The sequence below is a fragment of the Nerophis lumbriciformis genome, linkage group LG25 (genome assembly GCF_033978685.3).
Source record: "Nerophis lumbriciformis linkage group LG25, RoL_Nlum_v2.1, whole genome shotgun sequence".
Lineage (NCBI taxonomy): Eukaryota > Metazoa > Chordata > Actinopteri > Syngnathiformes > Syngnathidae > Nerophis > Nerophis lumbriciformis.
The window spans coordinates 13,495,001-13,514,659 of NC_084572.2; the positions used below are offsets into that span (position 1 = coordinate 13,495,001).

The following is a 19,659-nucleotide window of genomic DNA, read 5'->3' on the forward strand; positions in this document are numbered from 1 at the left end:
ATTCGATTCAATATCGATTCTTGGGGTCACGATTCGATTCAAAATCGATTTTTTTTTCTTCAATTCAACACGATTCTCGATTCAAAAACAATTTTTTCCCCGATTCAAAAGGATTCTCTATTCATTCAATACATAGGATTTCAGCAGGATCTACCCCAGTCTGCTGACATGCAAGCAGAGTAGTATCCATCCATCCATTTTCTACCGCTTATTCCCTTCGGGATCGCGGGGGGCGCTGGAGCCTATCTCAGCTACAATCGGGCGGAAGGCGGGGTACACCCTGGACAAGTCGCCACCTCATCGCAGAGCAGAGTAGTAGATTTTTGTAAAAAGCTTTTATAATTGTAAAGGACAATGTTTTATCAACTGATTGCAATAATGTAAATTTGTTTTAACTATTAAATGAACCAAAAATGTGACTTATTTTATCTTTGTGAAAATATTGGACACAGTGTGTTGTCAAGCTTATGAGATGCGATGCAAGTGTAAGCCACTGTCACACTATTCTTCTTCTTTTTTTAATTTTTATAAATGTCTAATGATAATGTCAATGAGGGATTTTTAATCCTGCTATGTTGAAATTGTAACTAATATTGATACTGTTGTTGATAATATTAATTTTTGTTTCACTACTTTTGAGTTGTTCTGTGTCGTGTTTGTGTCTCCTCAATTGCTCTGTTTATTGCAGTTCTGAGTGTTGCTGGGTCGGGTTTGGTTTTGGAATTGGATTGAATTGTTATGGTATTGCTGTGTATTGTTTTGTTGGATTGATTAATAAAAATAAAAAAATCGATTTTTTAAAAATGACAATCGATTCTGAATCGCACAACATGAGAATCGCGATTTGAATTCAAATCGATTTTTTTCCCACACTCCTAATAACCAACCATGCATCACTATAGCTCTTGTCTCTAAGTAGGTGTGCTGTCACCACCTGTCACATCACACCGTGACTTACTTTGAGTTTTTGGGTGTTTTCCTGTGTGTAGTGTTTTAGTTCTTGTCTTGCGCTCGCTTTTTTCTGTTTTGTAGGAATTTTCCTGTAGCAGTTTCATGTCTTCCTTTGAGCGCTATTCCCCACATCTGCTTTGTTTTAGCAATCAAGACTATTTAAGTTGTGCGGACGCTATCCTTCTTTGTGGGGACATTGTTGATTGTCATGTCATGTACGGATGTACTTTGTGGACCCCGTCTCTGCTCCACACGCGTAAGTATTTGCTGTCGTCCAGCATTCTGTTTTTTTTTTAACCTTTGCAGTCAGTTCAGTTTTAGTTTAGTTCTGCATAACCTTCCCGAAGCTTCAATGCCTTTTCTTAGCAGCACTCACCTTTTGTTTATTTTTTGCTTTACCTGCACACTGCCTTCCGCTGTCTTCTGCATATTGGGATCACGGCAAACCATTGTCGTCGTTCCCGACATCTACAAAGCAATTAGCTACCGGCTGCCACCTACTGATATGGAAGAGTATTACACGGTTACTCTGCCGAGCTCTAGACAGCACCGACACTCAACAACGGCACATTATTTGCGGATTATAACTACTGGTTTGCAAAAAATACTTTTAATCGAGGTAGGTGAAATTACATAATTTCCCACAGCACACCAGACTAGGGATGTCCCGATCCAATATTTGGATCGGATCGGCCGCCGATATTTGCCATAAATTGCGTATCGGCAAGGCATGGGAAAATGCCGATCCAGATCCAGTAAAAAAAAAACTCTGCTCCGTGTTTTCCAACGCACCTATTTAAATAATACATTCCACTTTTCTGCTGCTCCCTTATTTCCGTTCCGCATTTTCCAGCACACCTTCAACACATCCACAGGTCTGTGGATTCTCACGCAGTTGCTTTTAGATGCTGGCATTACACGACAGGCTCTTCTCACTCTTTCCTGTGTCTCCCTCTCACAGACAGCAAGCGCACCTTCTTACACACGTCACATACTGTCACGTCATACGTCACATACGTATACGTCCTCTCCCAGCAGAGAGGTAGCAGCATGGCTAACGTTAGCTGTGATGCTAGCGCAGCCGTGTGACCAACGTTCTCTCTAAGTTGCGCGCTTGTGCAATTACGCACTGCTCAAACGTCTTCTGCGCATAGCAATTATATGCCACGCACAAAATCAAATAAAAAAATAAGCGCATAACAATTTTCGACACACGGACACGACAGAGAAAACAGTTTTCGTCATCAATGTTCAAATATTGTAACGTCTGTCGAGACGCTTATCTCCATTCGGTGCCACACAAAATGCCGAGGCAAACATTTCCACATCAACACCGTATGAAAAAATTAGTGATTTTTTTAGTTGTGATTTCCTTCTCTGCATGAAAGTTTAAAAGTAGCATATATTAATGCAGTATGAAGAAGAATGTTTTAATGTAGACATGCAAGCCTTGAAAGACAATTTTGAAAATCAAGACTACATTTCCTGCAAATGGGTGCATTTCTACCCTATATTTTAACTTTAGATTTATTCTCATATCAAACTCTTTTGGCTGTCTTTTTGACACTTACATCCAGCGCCCCCCTCCAAACCCTGGATTATAAATAATGTAAATAATTCAATGTGATTATCTTGTATGATGATAGTATATATCTGATAGTATATATCTGTATCATGAATCAATTTTAAGTGGACCCCGACTTAAACAAGTTGAAAAACTTATTCGGGTGTTACCATTTAGTGGTCAATTGTACGGAATATGTACTTCACTGTGCAACCTACTAATAAAAGTCTCAATCAATCAATCAAAACACATAGAATCATCATACTGCTGTGATTATATGCATCAAGTGTTCATTCAAGGCTGAGGCAAAATATCGAGATATATATCGTGTATCGCAATATTAAAAAAAGGCCATATCGCCCAGCCCTAGTTTCAATGATGCCATTTCTGTTTGTCATGTATAATTTTGTCTATTTTGTGTTTATCCTTGAATAAACAGGTCAGTTTCTTGTTACCAACCATTGTGTATTATTCAAACTCCCCTAATTCAGCTGGCTAGTTGTTATCAAGAGTACTAAAACCCCTTTCAACATGATTCTGACAACTAAGTAGGCTAAATAACTTTAAACTTTAATACATGCTCGGATAGGCCAGTATCGGTCAGTATCGGTATCGGTCGGTATCGGATCAGAAGTGCAAAAACAATATCGGTATCGGATCGGAAGTGCAAAAACCTGGATCGGGACATCCCTACACCAGACTGTATCTCACGGTACACTAGCTCTATTCAACATGTTCGAAAAGGAGTAGGAAAAAGCAGAGCTTATTTAATCCTACCCCTTTTCCTTTACATAGCAGTTGCTAAAACTTTTGTTCACTTCCTGTTCTCAATTTATTCACAATATACTCCATAAGTAATAACAATAAAAATAAACGAATAAATAATAATTGGTGAAGTAAGTTATATTTCATATGGTGAGATGAGTAAGATTATCTTGAAAATGAATGGATGGATGAAATAAATTCAGAATGTTTATCATGGTTCTTCTTCTTTGTACTTTGTAAACACTTTAAGTTTGAAGAGTTTCTTGAAGTGGATCATATTAGTACATTGTTTGATTTCTTTGCTTAATCCATTCCATAATTTAATTCCACATACTGATATACTGAAGGTCTTAAGTGTTGCACGTGCGTACAAATGTTTTAAATTAAATTTTTCTCTACGATTATATTTCTCCTCTTTCGTTGTATATTCTTGGGTAGCAGGTTATAGTTTGCTTTGTACATAATTTTAGCTGTTTGCAAATTCACTATGTCGTGGAATTTCAATATTTTTGATTCAATAAATAAAGGGTTTGTATGTTCTCTATATCCAACATTATGTATTATTCAACTGATCTTTTTTGTAACATGGTTAATGAATGAAGTGTACTTTTGTAGTTATTTCCCCATATTTCTGCACAATAACTCATATATGGTAACACTAGTGAGCAGTAGAGAATATGAAGTGATTTTTGGTCTAGAACACGTTTTTCTTTATTCATTGTTGACGTGTTTCTTGCTACTTTATGTTGTATATTTTTTTACATGAGATTCCCAGTTCAATTTATCATAAATCATTGTACCTACAAATTTGGTTTCATTTACTCTTTGCTGGGAGCCAGCACTTGAGCTGTTTCTTTCAAAAGACAGGCTCGTTATTCTTTATTTTAAAACTGTTTTTTTTTCATCTAGGAAACACTCACTTCAAATATTGCAGCTTTTAGGGTTTTTAAGCACGTTTTACATTTTTGCCATGAATTCAGCATTTTCGAGCATAAAAATGGATAAGGATGGAATTGGGGGTTAAATCACCAAAAATTATTCCCGGGCGCGGCCACCGCTGCTGCTCACTGCTCCCCTCATCTCCCAGGGGGCGATCAAGGGTGATGGGTCAAATGCAGAGAATAATTTTGCCACACCTAGTGTGTGTGTGACAATCATTGGTACTTTAACTTTTTTAAATGAAGTAAAGATATTATAGTATTATAGAGAGGAACACGCGGTAGAAAATGGACGGAAGTATTCAGGGTTTACCTTAGATTGCCAGATACACTATATTGCCAAAAGTATTTGGCCACCTGCCTTGACTCACATATGAACTTGAAGTGCCATCCCATTCATATACTCTGATGATTAACTTGTGTGATGACTGTATTATGCTGATAGTATATATTTGTACCATGAATTGATTAACCCCGACTTAAACAAGTTGAAAAACTTATTCGGGTGTTACCATTTAGTGGTCAATTGTACGGAATATGTACTGTACTGTGCAATCTACTGATAAAAGTTTAAATCAATCAATTCTTAACCCATAGGGTTCAATATGATGTCGGTCCACCTTTTACAGCTATTACAGCTTCAACTCTTCTGGAAAGGCTGTCCACAAGGTTGCGGACTGTGTTTATTGGAATTTTCCACCATTCTTCCAAAAGGGCATTGGTGATGTTGGTCGAGAAGGCCTGGCTCTCAGTCTCCGTTCTAATTCATCCCAAAGGTGTTCTATCGGGTTCAGGTCAGGACTCTGTGCAGGCCAGTCAAGTTCATCCACACCAGACTCTGTCATCCATGTCTTTATGAACCTTGCTTTGTGCACTGGTGCACAGTCATGTTGGAAGAGGAAGGGGCCCGCTCCAAACTGTTCCCACAAGGTTGGGAGCATGGAATTGTCCAAAATGTTTTGGTATCCTGGAGCATTCTAAGTTCCTTTCACTGGAACTAAGGGGCCAAGCCCAAATCATAAAAAACAACATAATTCCCCCTCCACCAAATTTCACACTCGGCACAATGCAGTCTGAAATGTAGTGTTCTCCTGGCAACTTCCAAACCCAGACTCGTCCATCAGATTGCCAGATGGAAAAGTGTGATTCATCACTCCAGAGAAGGCGTCTCCACTGCTCTAGAGTCCAGTGGCGACGTGCTTTACACCACTGCATCCCACGCTTTGCATTGGACTTGGTGATGTATGGCTTAGATGCAGCTAAGTAATCGGAGCCTTGGATAGGTCAATCATTCATAAAAACATTGATTTTGATTCAATATTATGAGCAATGACAGTTTAAAGAAAAAAAAACAGCTTTGTTTTATTAGTCAACATTGTAACAAGCAATAAAAATGCAATAAATAGGGACGGAATTTGACCCGGTTATCTTCTCCAAGTCACGACACTGACATTGTCTTTGTGACAGCGCGCTTGCTCAGAGAGAGAGAGAGACGTGCCGGTCCTCAAGTGACGGCGTGATAAGAGCGCACCGTCACAATAAACAAAACAAAACACCAGCGGAAAGCGATAATCGATAAAAACAAACAAACAAGCAAACTGGAGTTTTGACCCAGAGAAAGCAGGGTCGGTAAAAAAACTTAAAAAAACTCTGCGTGCACTTAGAAAATGCACGTCCTTTCTGATTTCAATGCGTAAAAAGACACAAAAAGTGCGTTAACGCCAACACTGCGGAGGAAATACTTGTTGGAATTTCGCCCGTTGTTAGCATAATATTGGCATTAAAAACTAAAAAGAGCGTCCGACTTTGTGTGTTTCTGGACGCTACACTACATTATATTACTTTATTTTGTTTTCACATAAAAAAAAAAAACTTTTAAGGTCTGACGGCTAATATATTGCCGTGGTGCACCGCCACAATCAAATACATTATGGGGAAACCCTGGTTTTGTAGTATCGGACACTAGATGAGACCAAACGAACCAGAGCGCGCTGTTCAGTATCGGGGCCACTGATTGGCTCAGCCTTGGGCTGGGCAATATGGCTGAAAACTGTATCACAATATAAGTTTTTTTAAATTGGTCGATATCGATAATTACTGATATTTTTTATGACCTATACAAAATATGGACCAGGAAAAAAAAAATTAAATGTTAAAATGTTGTATTTGAAATGTAACCTTCCTCTGATTATGATCCCCTCAGCCATCAAGGCAGAAAGGAAAAGGAAAGTCAACACAACCATGGAAAATACTCAATCAATGTCAATTAAAATTCTAAAATCACAGTAAATACTTAACAATAACCTCTTTAAATTAAGGCGCAAAAATAAGGAATACGTAATAAATGCTTAAGAAAGTGTAACAAAATAGTGCAAAGTAGAAAATATTAACATAGAAAAACCTGAGAAGAACAATTGTTTGCAGGTTTACTGCCAGGAAGTTACATGACTTTGTAACATTTAATTTGGTCTGTTAATCTTATTTAAGTATGAACATTAATGTATGTTATGCAGTATCTATTATTTAAATATTACTTGACCAAACTATTATTTTAAAGCAGCACTAAGTAACTTTTCAATCTTCGTAAAATATTTTTATAACATTTGAAATGATACCTCTGGCATGGCCTGAGGGGGTCTGTATCGCTTTTACTGGCACTTAGCAACTTTGAGGAGGGAACCCTGCCACACAAAAAAACTGCAAATGTACTGACTTGCTTTATAGCTTACATCACTCCCTCTTTCCCCATTCGTTAAAAAGACGGAAGTCGCAGTGAACGCCTGCGTGCCACCAAAACACTAATAGAAGAAGAAATAGAACACCTCAGTGCAATTACTGTTATCCCGGCAGAAGCTGTAAAACAACTAAAGAAACAAAAAGTTTTGCCTCAGGAGAAAAAAATAAGAAAAAGGGAGGCGACCCGGATAAAAGGACAGTCAAGGATCAACATAGGCCTTGCTTTCATTCGCTGGCGTGAGCTCAAAGATGAATAGGGACTTCCGACTGATGCTGCCTTGGATCTGTTCCTGCTGGACTTGTAAGTAACTTTCCATGCTCAAATCAAAATGATCATGCTAATGTTAGCTATCGGAAATGTGCATGGTAGCAATAGTTTGATAGTTGGCAGTTCCACACTGACACGACCAGCCACGCAACATACTCAAAAGCAGTGTATAAAGAAAAAACAATGCGATGACTGCAAACCGCAAATATAAAGTTTGAGTAAAATATGTAGGTTCCTACTGTGGAAAGATCAGTAATACTGAATTATTGTTAGAGATGTCCGATGATATCGGACGGCCGATATTATCGACCGATAAATGCTTTAAAATGTAATATCGGAAATTATCGGTATCGGCTTCAAAATTATCAGTATTGGTTTCAAAAACTAACATTTATGACTGTTTAAAACGCCACTGTGTACACGGACGTGGTGAAAAGTACAGAGCGCCAATAAACTTTTAAGGCACTGCCTTTGCGTGCCGGCCCAGTCACACAATATCTACGGCTTTTCACACACACAAGTGAATGCAAGGCATACTTGGTGAACAGCCATACAGGTCACACTGAGGTTGGCCGTATAAACAACTTTAACACTGTTACAAATATGCGCCACACTGTGAACCCACACCAAACAAGAATGACAAACACATTTCGGGAGAACAGCCACATCATAACACAACATAAACACAACAGAACAAATACCCAGAACCCCTTGCAGCACTAACTCTTCTGGGACGCTACAATTTACACCCCCCGCTACCCCCTACCCCCCTCACCTCAACCCCGCCACTCCAACCCCGCCCACCTCAACCTCCTCATGCTCTCTCAGGGAGAGCATGTCCCAAATTCCAAGCTGCTGTTTTGAGGCATGTTAAAAAAAATAATGCACTTTGTGACTTCAATAATAAATATGGCAGTGCCATGTTGGCATTTTTTTTCCATAACTTGAGTTAATTTATTTTGGAAAACCTTGTTACATTGTTTAATGCATCCAGCGGGGCATCACAACAAAATTAGGCATAATAATGTGTTAATTCCACGACTGTATATATCGGTATCGGTTGATATCGGAATCTGTAATTAAGAGTTGGACAATATCGGAATATCGGATATCTCTATTAATGTGGTATTATCATGTCAGTTTGACGCCATGTGCGCTCGTCCTCATGGGAAATGTGGTCTTCCTTCAGGCAAAACACTACCACTTTGGTCCACTGGCACTGCCAAAATCAACCAAAACTGAACGTTTTCAGGAAGGACTTTAAAGCAGCACATTTGTTATGAGGGTTGAAAAAAAAAGATGAGCGTCGCGAAGGACTATGGTCTGTTTTTTAAAAAAGGATCCAAAAACTGGCATACTGTCGAGATGACCTTTCCTGTTTTATTGACAATTTTTAATTTCTCTTCTCACTCCGTGCAGAGAATAAACAGCGACACAGCAAGACGGCACAACCCAACTTGATAGTTGATACTGTTATGCGAATGGCTGTTAAGCGTGTCCCTCCCATTGCTCACTGATCATTTCCTGCTCGCCTTTCTGCTAACCTTCCTGTTAGCCTTCCTGCTAGTTTACCAGACTGCAAGTGCCTTTGTTCAGGCAAACAACCATGCTTCATTCTTTCCGGTTTCTTCCGACCAAAGGAAAAAAATGATATATATTTACATATCAATAAGTCAAATTTTTTATTGATATCTATTACATGTCTATTGAGATATATTGATATTGTTTTATCGGCCCAGCCCTAGCTCAGCCTCAGACAGCATTACTATCATGGATTAAAAGAGTGTAAAGGTGACTAAAGGGTGTTATTTCATGTCTACAGGGCTCTCATAATGTTGAAAAATGTATTGTTTGCATTGCTCTAGCTATGAAACTGATTTTTATTTATGGTTCTTAATTTGCGGAATTGCATTTATCGCGGTCATGTCCGGAACCAATTAACAGCGATAAACCAGGGATTATTATTACACTATTGTTAGGAATTATTCTGAAATGTTGACTGTATTTTTATGTTTGTTGTGTTTTAATTGTAAACATTCCAACATATGGTTCCATACCCCCGTGCTTTGACAGGGACGTCACTATTTTGAATTTAAGACTTTTGTAGCACAAGAGCACTTTAACGATACAGAAAAAATAAACGCGTAGTAATTAAGAATAAAATGTATATATGTTTATAAAAAGTATAAATAAGACTGGAATAAAATAAGGACATAATAAACGGCTCGCAACTGTGAAGCGGTACTCATCATGCACTTAAAAGAGCCATTCAAAATAAATGATTTGTTCGCGCATGCCCCATTTCTATTGTTCAATAAATATTACAACAGCCACAATGATGAACTTTATATAATCCAATGAATACATCTTTTCCAGGCGCACCCTCAGCCTGTGCCGGTGTACCATCCCACCCCAGGAGAGAGCCGTCCCGCCAGTCAGCTGACCGAGGAAGAGCAGATCCGCATCGCCCAGCGTATCGGCCTCATCCACCACCTGCCCAGGGGCATCTTTGACCCGGGCTCTGACCCTTCCGACCGCAAAGTGAAAGAGTGAGTTGTGGAAATAGTTCACTACAGCTCGAGATGTTCTGATCAGAGTTTTATGCCACCCATTCCGATACTGATCATCCATGAGTGAGATCGACCGGCCGATACCAATTCTGATACCGATCACATTTATTAACTGCACATTTAAAAAAAAAAATTTATGCTGAGTGCTATTGACAGTTCAACAATATCAACACAATATTAAAATTAGTTCCTTATTCTCTTTTATGTTCAAATCCAGGCTGAAAACACTTTTATTTAACGTTGCCGACGATGGTATTTTTTCTACACTCTTTGATTTTAATTAGATTCATTAATTTTCATGATCATTTCTTATAGACGTTAAATTGTGTCTTTATTACTGTGAGGTTCAAACACTGATGACATCTATTAAACAAGACAAGAAGCAAGGAATTAAACAGAATTAAGAGACAGAATTAAATTTGGCTCAATTGAGGAGCGACGTCTGGACTGTACTCTTTGTACAGTGTCACCACGCTCTGGCGAAAGATTGTAAGCCTCCTCTTTTATTTGGACTTTCCCTGATTACATGGCAACAGCTGTTTCTAAGGGACGGGGGTCGTAAACAGCCATCGTCTTTGATTACAACAGTTCTAAGAAAAGGTCGTAAAACAGTTAAACTAAAAGAGGTCCCTGGAGGGGAGTCAGGTCCTGCTTCCTCTTCGCTTTGTAGATCTCTGGTCAAGACAATATATTTCTGTTGATTACAATACATCAAAGAAACAGAACACCTTCATGTCGCTTCCCGTGCTACACGGTGGAGTTTTACAAGCCTTCTTCTTGGTAGGATCAAAGACAGCTTTTGTCTTCTCGTCGGGAACTCATTGACACACAAAGTTTTGTGATAACTTAGATACAATGATTCTAACAATTACATTATCCGAACTTTACAAATTCTGTGTTTTAAAATATAAGGTATAAAAATTCAGGGCAGAAAAATGTGCTGCTTCAAAACGCAAGACCCACCTCGTGGAAATTGAGACTGAAGCAATCGATCCTGTGTTAGAACCAGCCAATGGAGTGTCAAGTTTAAAGTCACGTGACACGGCTCTTTCAAAGAGGCAAGTAAAGCAGCGCTACATGCGGCCATGCCATTTATTCTGCTATATGTGCTTGGGTCCCTTTTGAAAAAATGCCAAGATTCTGCAAAAAAGGATAAAAACTGATCACACAATGGTACAAACACACACACAATAATGACTGGTACTAAAAACGTTCCAACAGACTATCTCAAAAATGGAATACAATTTTAGTTTTTTTTACTGAATAAGACACTCAGAATATACATGAAAATATAGCATGTGGGATTTACAATATTAACTATGAACAATAAAACACTGAATATTGAGAATATAAGAATATTTCCTCTACTTCAGAGACCTCCTCCTTAATTGAAGTCTTTATTAATCGAGCCAGAATAACTAAGATGCAACAAACATGGCGGAACATAAATGCAAAAGGTAAAAAAGCAACCACATATTCCGATATAATATCACTTTTCTGCAGAACTTTGTTGTAGAAATCTGCCTGTTTGACACGTTGCCTCAGGCTTGCTACTCTGTAAACAAACCCCGCCCACTCTGCTTCTTGCCTCGGCTGCATGGAGCTACTGTAACGTAGTTCCTATGGTTACCATAGTAACCCGTATGTTACTCAAAAGTGAAGATTGTAACCATTGGAATAATTTCTATAGTCTGGACACATCCAACAAGCCACAATGAAATATTGATGATGTTGTATTATCACCAGGTAGCACAGCTAACTGCCTTTTTAATGCTTTGCAAGGCATGTGTCACGTGACTTCAAACTTGACACCTCATTGGCTGGTTCTGAGACAGGACCGATTGCATCAGTCTTAATTTACCCCCAAAGTGGGTCTTGTGTTTTGAAGCAACAAGTTTTTCTGCACTGAATGTTTAAACACTGAATTTTTTACACTGAATTTTGCTACTGATTTGTTTTCTGTGAAATTGCATAATTTGATGTAAAAACAAATTCAGTTAAGAAAATCCCAATGCAAAAAAATCAGTTGTCTGACAGTGTTAAAAATAGCTTTCGTACTAAAGACAAATTAAGTTCCATAATTTTATTTTTATTCATGATTTTATTTGCCTTCTTGTAATTTTATGCAACAGTAATGTAAAGCACTTTGAATTGCCTAATGTACGAATTGTGCTCTATAAATAAACTTGCCTTGCCTTGATGTTGCAATCACTCCCTAAAAACAGCCAAGCACTCCTTTGATATAGACTATCTTTGACTTGCAAATTCTGCGTTCGGTTCTTAAAAACAGCAGAGCGCCCCTGTCATTTAGATGATCTTTGACCATCATTTTCACAGCAGGTCATTCAAAAAAAATCTAAGCCCTCATGTCATATAGTGGACCTCTGAGTAGTGGTATCAATCAATCAACCAATCCATCAAAGTTTATCTATATAGCCCTTAATCACAAATGCCTCAAAGGGCTGCACAAACCACAACGTCATCCTCGGCTCTTATCCCACAAAATAATCCCTAATTCCACATCAGGGCAAGAAAAAACTCAACCCAATGGGCACAATTGAGAAGGAGGAGTGGTCCATCCCGGGTCCCGACTTGGAACAGCTAGCGTCTCCTCCGTGGCCACCTGATAACCTCTCTGCGCATAAGAGGGAGGCAGAGCAGAAAGGAGAGACGGCAGATCAACTGATCTAAAAAGGGGTCTATCTAAAGGCTAGAGTATACAAATGACTTGTAAGATGGGACTTAAATGCTTCTACTGAGGTAGCATCTCTAACTGTTACCAGGAGAGCATTCCATAGTACTGGAACCCAAATGGAAAACGCTCTATAGCCCGCTGACTTTTTTTGGGCTCTGGGAATCACTAATAAGTGGGAGTTCTTAGAACACAGATTTCTGCCCGGGACAATACAATCAACAAGATAAGATGCAGCTCGACTGATTAATATTTTATACATGAGTAGTGAAACCTTAATGTTGCATCTTAAGTGCACAGGAAGCCAGTGCAGGTGAGCCAGTATAGGCGTAATATGATCAAACTTTCTTCTTCCTGTCAAAAGTCTAGCAGCCGCCTTTTGTACCAACTGCAATCTTTTAATGCTAGACATAGGGAGACCCCAAAATAATATGTTACAGCAATCTTGATGAGACGTAACGAACGCACGAATAATAATGCGTTCAATAATTGGTGCTGTATGTCCTTAAAAAAACAGCAGCATGTTCATCATAAAGAGCATCTTTGATGAGCAAGTATTGCAGTAGGTCCTTGAAAACTGCAAAGCACTCCTGTCATCTTTTAGTAGTGTTGTTGCAATAGCTCCCTAAAAACCTCACAACACCCCTGTCACATAGACAATCTTTGAATTGCAATTTTTGCTGTCCTAAATAACAGCAGTCTTCACTAGAGATGTCCGATAATATCGGGCTGCCGATTTTATCGGCCGATAAATGCTTTAAAATGTAATATCGGAAATTATCGGTTTCAAAAAGTAAAATGTATGACTTTTTAAAACGCCGCTGTGCACACGGACGTAGGGAGAAGTACAGAGCGCCAATAAACCTTAAAGGCACTGCCTTTGCGTGCCGGCCAAGTCACAAAATATCTACGGCTTGTCACACACACAAGTGAATGCAATTCATACTTGGTCAACAGCCATACAGGTCACACTGAGGGTGGCCGTACAAACAACTTTAACACTGTTACAAATATGCGCCACACTGTGAACCCACACCAAACAAGAATGACAAACACATTTCGGGAGAACATAAACACAACAGAACAAATACCCAGAACCCCTTGCAGCACTAACTCTTCCGGGACGCTACAATATACACTCCCCCCCCCCCAACCCCGCTCACCTCAACCTCCTAATGCATGTCCCAAATTCCAAGCTGCTGTTTTGAGGCATGTTAAAAAAAATAATGCACTTTGTGACTTCAATAATAAATATGGCAGTGCCATGTTGGCATTTTTTTCCATAACTTGAGTTGATTTATTTTGGAAAACCTTGTTACATTGTTTAATGCATCCAGCGGGGCATCACAACAAAATTAGGCATAATAATGTGTTAATTCCACGACTGTATATATCGGTATCGGTTGATATCGGAATCGGTAATTAAGAGTTGGACAATATCGGATATCGGCAAAAAAGCCATTATCGGACATCTCTCGTCTTCACTCATTAAGGATCTTTGACTGATGTTGCTGCAATGGATCTCTAAAACAGCAAAACACGCCTGGCGTATAGACAATCTCTGACTTGACAAAGTCCTTAAAAACAGCAAAGCATTCCCGTCATATAGAGATAATCTTATAACAATGCTGTTGCAGTAGGTTCTTAAAAAACAGCAGAGTTGACCTATCCTGTCATTTAAACTATCTTTATATAGCGTTGTTGCACAAGTTTCTTAAAAACAGCAAAACACTCATGTCATATAGACAATCTTTGACCAACAAATATTGCTTATGTTATTGAAAACAGCAAAACTGTCCTGTCATTTAGGTTATATTTGACCATCATTGTCACAGGAGGTCCTTAAAAACAGCAAAGCACTCCTGACATGTCACTAACAATTTTTGCTGTAGGGACTAGCGGTACAAAATGGATGGATGGATGGGTCCTTAAAAACACTAAAAGACACCCGTGTCATATATTTTAGTAGTGTTGTTTTTAGAGCTGTGAATCTTTGGGCACCACACGACTCGATTCAGAATCGATTCTCGATACAAAATCAATACTTTTCCATTAACATTAGGTGCCAGTTCTATGATTAACTACATTCCTCCTTAAAATAGACAAACAGCTCTGATGATTTTTATGTAACTTAAAAGAAAACTGATTTTGTTTAACAAAATGCTACCCAAACATTCAATAAAGTCAAACACAAATGAGGCAACAAGAGAAGTATCCCACACTTCTATTTTCTAAAGTAAATCTGTACAGCAGATATGATCATCTACATCAGGGGTCTCAGACACGCGGCCCACGGGCCGCAAGTTATTTTGCGGCCCGCACCTTAATATGAAAATGTAATGTTAGTGTGGCCCGCGAGTTTTATATGAATGGCGCTTGACAGCGTCATACTTGCCAACCCTCCCGACTTTTCCGGGGGACTCCCGAATTTCAGGGCAACCATTCTCTCGAAAGTCTGCCGATTTTCACCCAAACAACAATAACAACAATATTAAGGGCGTGCCGTGATGGCACTGCCTTTAGCGCCCTCTACAACCTGTACAAACAGCATGCCAGCTCAGTCACATGTTGTATGAGGCTTCTGCAGACACGCGTAAGTGACTGCAAGACATACTTGGTCAACAGCCATACAGGTCACACTGAGGGTGGCCGTATAAACAAGTTTAACACTACTTACAAATGTGCGCCACACTGTGAACCCACACCAAACAAGAATGACAAACACATTTCGGGAGAACATCCGCACCGTAACACAACATAAACACAACAGAACAAATACCCAGAATCCCATGCAGCCCTAACTCTTCCGGGTTGCAATATACACCCCCAGGTACCACCAAACCCCGCCCCCACCCCAACCCTGCTACCCCACTGTTGTGTTACGATGCGGATGTTCTCCCGAAATGTGTTTGTCATTCTTGTTTGGTGTGGGTTCACAGTGTGGCGCATATTTGTAACAGTGTTAAAGTTGTTTATACGGCCACCCTCAGTGTGACCTGTATGGCTGATGATCAAGTATGTCTTGCAGTCACTTACGTGTGTCTGCAGAAGCCCCATACAACATGTGACTGGGCCGGTACGCTGTTTGTATGGTGAAAAAGCGGATGCGACGACAGGTTGTAGAGGACGTTAAAGGCAGAGCTTTCACGGCACGCCCTTAATAATGTTGTCCAGGTGAAAATCGGGACAAATTCGGGAGAATGGTTGCCTCGGGAGGGGCACTGAAATTCGGGAGAATGGTTGCCTCGGGAGGGGCACTGAAATTCGGGAGTCTCCCGGAAAAATCGGGAGGGTTGGTTATAGCTGTTGCTAGGGCGGGATAGCCATTCAAAGAAGGTGAATTCATTAAAAAGTGCAGGTTAGATTTTTTTAAGAAATCTTTTCTTGCGGCCCAGCCTCACCTAGTTTCTGCATCCAGTGGCCCCCAGGTAAATTGAGTTTGAGACCCCTGATCTACATCAACAATTTCAATCAATCAATGTTTATTTATATAGCCCTAAATCACAAGTGTCTCGAAGGGATGCACAAGCCACGACATCCTCGGTTCAGATCCCACATCAGGGCAAGGAAAAACTCAACCCAGTGGGATGTCACTGAGAATGACAATGAGAAACCTTGGAGAGGACCGCAGATGTGGGTGGCCCCCCCCCCCCTCCCCCCCCCCCCCCCAAGGGGAGACCGGATGCAATGGACGTCGAGTGGGTCTAGCATAATATTGTGAAAGCCCAGTCCATAGTGGATCTAATTTGCTTGATTATTAGGACAGATTAAAAAAAATTTTTATATATATATATATATATATTTTTTTTTTAAACTGATCTTTATTTTTTTTATGGATTTAAGCATCTTTACAAATAAGGATCGTGATCGTTGTTCCAATAGATCTCTAAAACAGCAACGCACTTCTCTTATAGATTGTCTTTGACTGCAGTTTTGCAGAAAGTAGTTGAAAACAGCCGAGCCCTTATCTCCTATAGACAATCTTTGACTCAGCATTGTCACAGTTGGTCCTGTTATATAAAGGATCTTTGACCAGCTTTTGTATGTGTGGTATCAGGCAATAAAAGTGCATTCTTTATTTCCTGAGAGGAAAATAAAAGGTGCTTATTTAAGGTCAAGCGTTTATTTATTCATTGGCGGTGTGGCGTCTATCAGAGCGAAGGCCACACTTCATTTATCACTGAGCACTCGTTCTTTCTGTCTCCCGCAGGTGTGTGATCTGCATGATGGACTTCGAGTACGGGGACCCCATCCGGTTCTTGCCCTGCCTCCACATCTACCACACAGACTGCATCGACGCCTGGCTCATGCGCTCCTTCACCTGCCCCTCCTGCATGGAGCCCGTGGACGCCGCGCTGCTCGCCACCTACGAAGCCAACTGAGGCGACGGCTCCAAGTACCTGCACCTTTTTCTTAGTCCAAAACTGTCCCAGCTGCTCCAGAAAGGTAGACAGGGTCATGTGACGTGTGACGCGTGTTCTGTAGGAAGCATCAAATAAGTCTACTTTATAGTCGCCGCTTGGTCGGGGGCGGGGGACGCTTTGCCTTACTTAGAACAGTCATGTGCCAAATCATGCAAAGTAGCAGCAGAATAATTTCCCATTTATGAAACTGACACTGTTAGAGCTTCTTTACTTTCATGTCATGTGCAATATGTCATAGACACAGTAAGCTATAGTATCCAAAGTGTGGCCCTTTTATTGGCCTTAGGCACAATAATAAATATGTATTACTTACATATTGTCAGCTATAACACAAAACTAAGATGTCAGTGTTTTGTTCAGATACTTCACTTCAAAAGGGTTATTCAACCTTTAAATGACTAATTCATTGATTAAAAGTCTCCCAATATTAATATCCTATACATAAAGAGCACAATAAAATAACATGTCATTATTTTACCGTCAGCCAAGCCTTAACTTAAAGATCCTACTAGGTTTTTAAAAGTGACAAAACTGTAAAAATGGTGTAATAATTCTAATAATGACAAGTTATAAAAACATGAATATTTAATTGTATTATTTATCATAATAGTAATCATTATAAAAAATCTAAGTGTACCAAGTATAGAATAAATAGATTTATTAGATTTCTTTCAGAAAAAGAAAATAATAATGCTACAAAAACATTAGTATTAGTTTTTTTTTAATGTTTATTATATTAAGGGGAATACATGGGTCACATTAAACTACACAATTGGCTTCTTCTTGTTTTAAATGAGTATTAGGGCCACATGGAAATGTAAAATTATAGTCTTACATTTTTTTGGACTATAATGTCAAGAGTATTATATTTCTTTTCAAGAAAAAAATGCTAATATATCCAATAAAAAGTCAGTTTGTATTCATGCAAAAATATGTCTTTCACAATATTCAGATTTGTTATTGCAAGATCAAAAGTTTTATTTTTGCAATTTTTTTAAACGTGTTCTACTATTTTCATGATGTTTTGAGGTTTTTTTTTGTGGTAATTAATATTGCTACTCTTTTGCTGGTCATTTTCTGATTTCAAATGATCAACTATAAAATTATGATTTCTTCCTGTCTTTATTTAATGATAATGTTGTCTCAATATAAAGAACATTTTCATCGCAAAATGACACTTTCATTCTCCTATTGTTATGATGTTACAACATCTTGTTAAGAAAGGAATTGTAATATTATCATTTAACTTTTTAAAACAATTTCATGGTCATAGTATTTCTGCTGAATTCTTGAGGTATAATTATTTCATTTCAATGTGGCTCTAATATTCCTTTCCTAAAGAATAAAACATTTCAAAGTTAATCTTTTGAGTCTTTGTCGTTAGTTTTCACAATATAACTCTGAGGTGTTTGTTAGTTGACATTTGTGTTTTTCATCAATGTTTGACAGTTTTTGTTGACTTGTCAAGCTGCGAAGTGATAACTTTTCCACTTCTTCGTCTGCTTTTTGCCAGCAGCAGAGTTGAATGTTTTGTATTCTTCTGTGCCTTTGAAGGAAGATTCTTATGACGTACAATCATGTCGACCGTGTACTTCCCAGTAGTTGTCCACTAGGGGGAGCCATACACCAGCACTCTCGTTTGTGTCACAGTAAAATAGGTCCGACTCTTTTGTTTGTGTGAGGTGGGGTTGCTCGCCCACCCGTCGCTGCTGCTGCTGCGACCAATAGTCATTTTATGTCTTCATTTAAATGTACAAATAATGTTTTGGAAGGTTTATTTAATCCTAATAAAGCTGATAATGAGTTCCCACTACCATACGTTTAGCCTCTTTGACAACAACTGACTATAAGTTATTGAGTCACGTGACCAGGGACAATTTGAGCCACTCTCTGTATAATATACCCAACATCCCATAATATGAGATAATGAGCTCTTCGATACATAATTATTAGCAATCAGGACACGGTGTTACGTGCTGCTTCCCAGCCACGAGAGGGCGCTGTTCTGCTATACAGTCCTCGATGGACGGTCAAATGGGACAACATAAACTTCAACGCGTCATTCATTCATTAAGATTGGAATAAACAACACAAATGTGTTATCAAATGTGTCATCAATTTACTCAAAACAAGAATTCGTTCAATTATTTAATAATTTAATTGATTATTTCACCATGTAATTCATGTACATAATGGTTTCAAATAGGACATCATTGAATAAAAAACACATTTTTGAATAATGACATTAATATATGTGGCATTATCATTTCATGTAAAATTAAATTTAGTTCTTTAATCATTTAAATAATTATTTCAATATTTAAATTACTATTGATTTCATGGTGTAATTAGTTTTATGATTTTTTTAATTAATTAGTTAAATATTTAATTGATTATTTTATGATTTATTTAATTGTTGGAGGGCCAAATAGGACAAAGTTAAATACATAAATAAGTACACCTTTAAATATTAACTTAAATGTGTCATTGACTTATTGTAATTGAAATTAAATATAAAAACGTGTTATTAAATGGATCATTAATTTATTTCACGTAAAAATACATTTTAATTATTTAATGATTTAAATAATTATTTCAATATTTGATCAATTATTTTTATTTTTATTATTTTATTTTTTTTCCATTTATTTATTTATTTATTTCAAGCAATGTCATAAAAAAGTACAAAGTTGACAACACATAATAATATAAATTAATATAGTGCAAAAGGTAATGTATAGTATGTGATGC

At 38.4% G+C, this 19,659-nt stretch overlaps 1 protein-coding gene across 1 annotated transcript in view; it reads left to right on the plus strand.

Moving 5' to 3' along the window:
- rnf11a (ring finger protein 11a) overlaps window positions 1-18,721 on the plus strand; it is a 19,848-nt gene extending 1,127 nt beyond the window's left edge. Inside the window, exons 2-3 of the mRNA XM_061983809.1 lie at window positions 9,599-9,771; window positions 16,695-18,721. Coding sequence (XP_061839793.1) covers window positions 9,599-9,771; window positions 16,695-16,866 — 345 coding nt within the window. The 3' untranslated portion in view covers window positions 16,867-18,721. The remainder of the gene's footprint in view (window positions 1-9,598; window positions 9,772-16,694) is intronic.
- The last annotated feature ends 938 nt before the right edge of the window (window positions 18,722-19,659 follow it).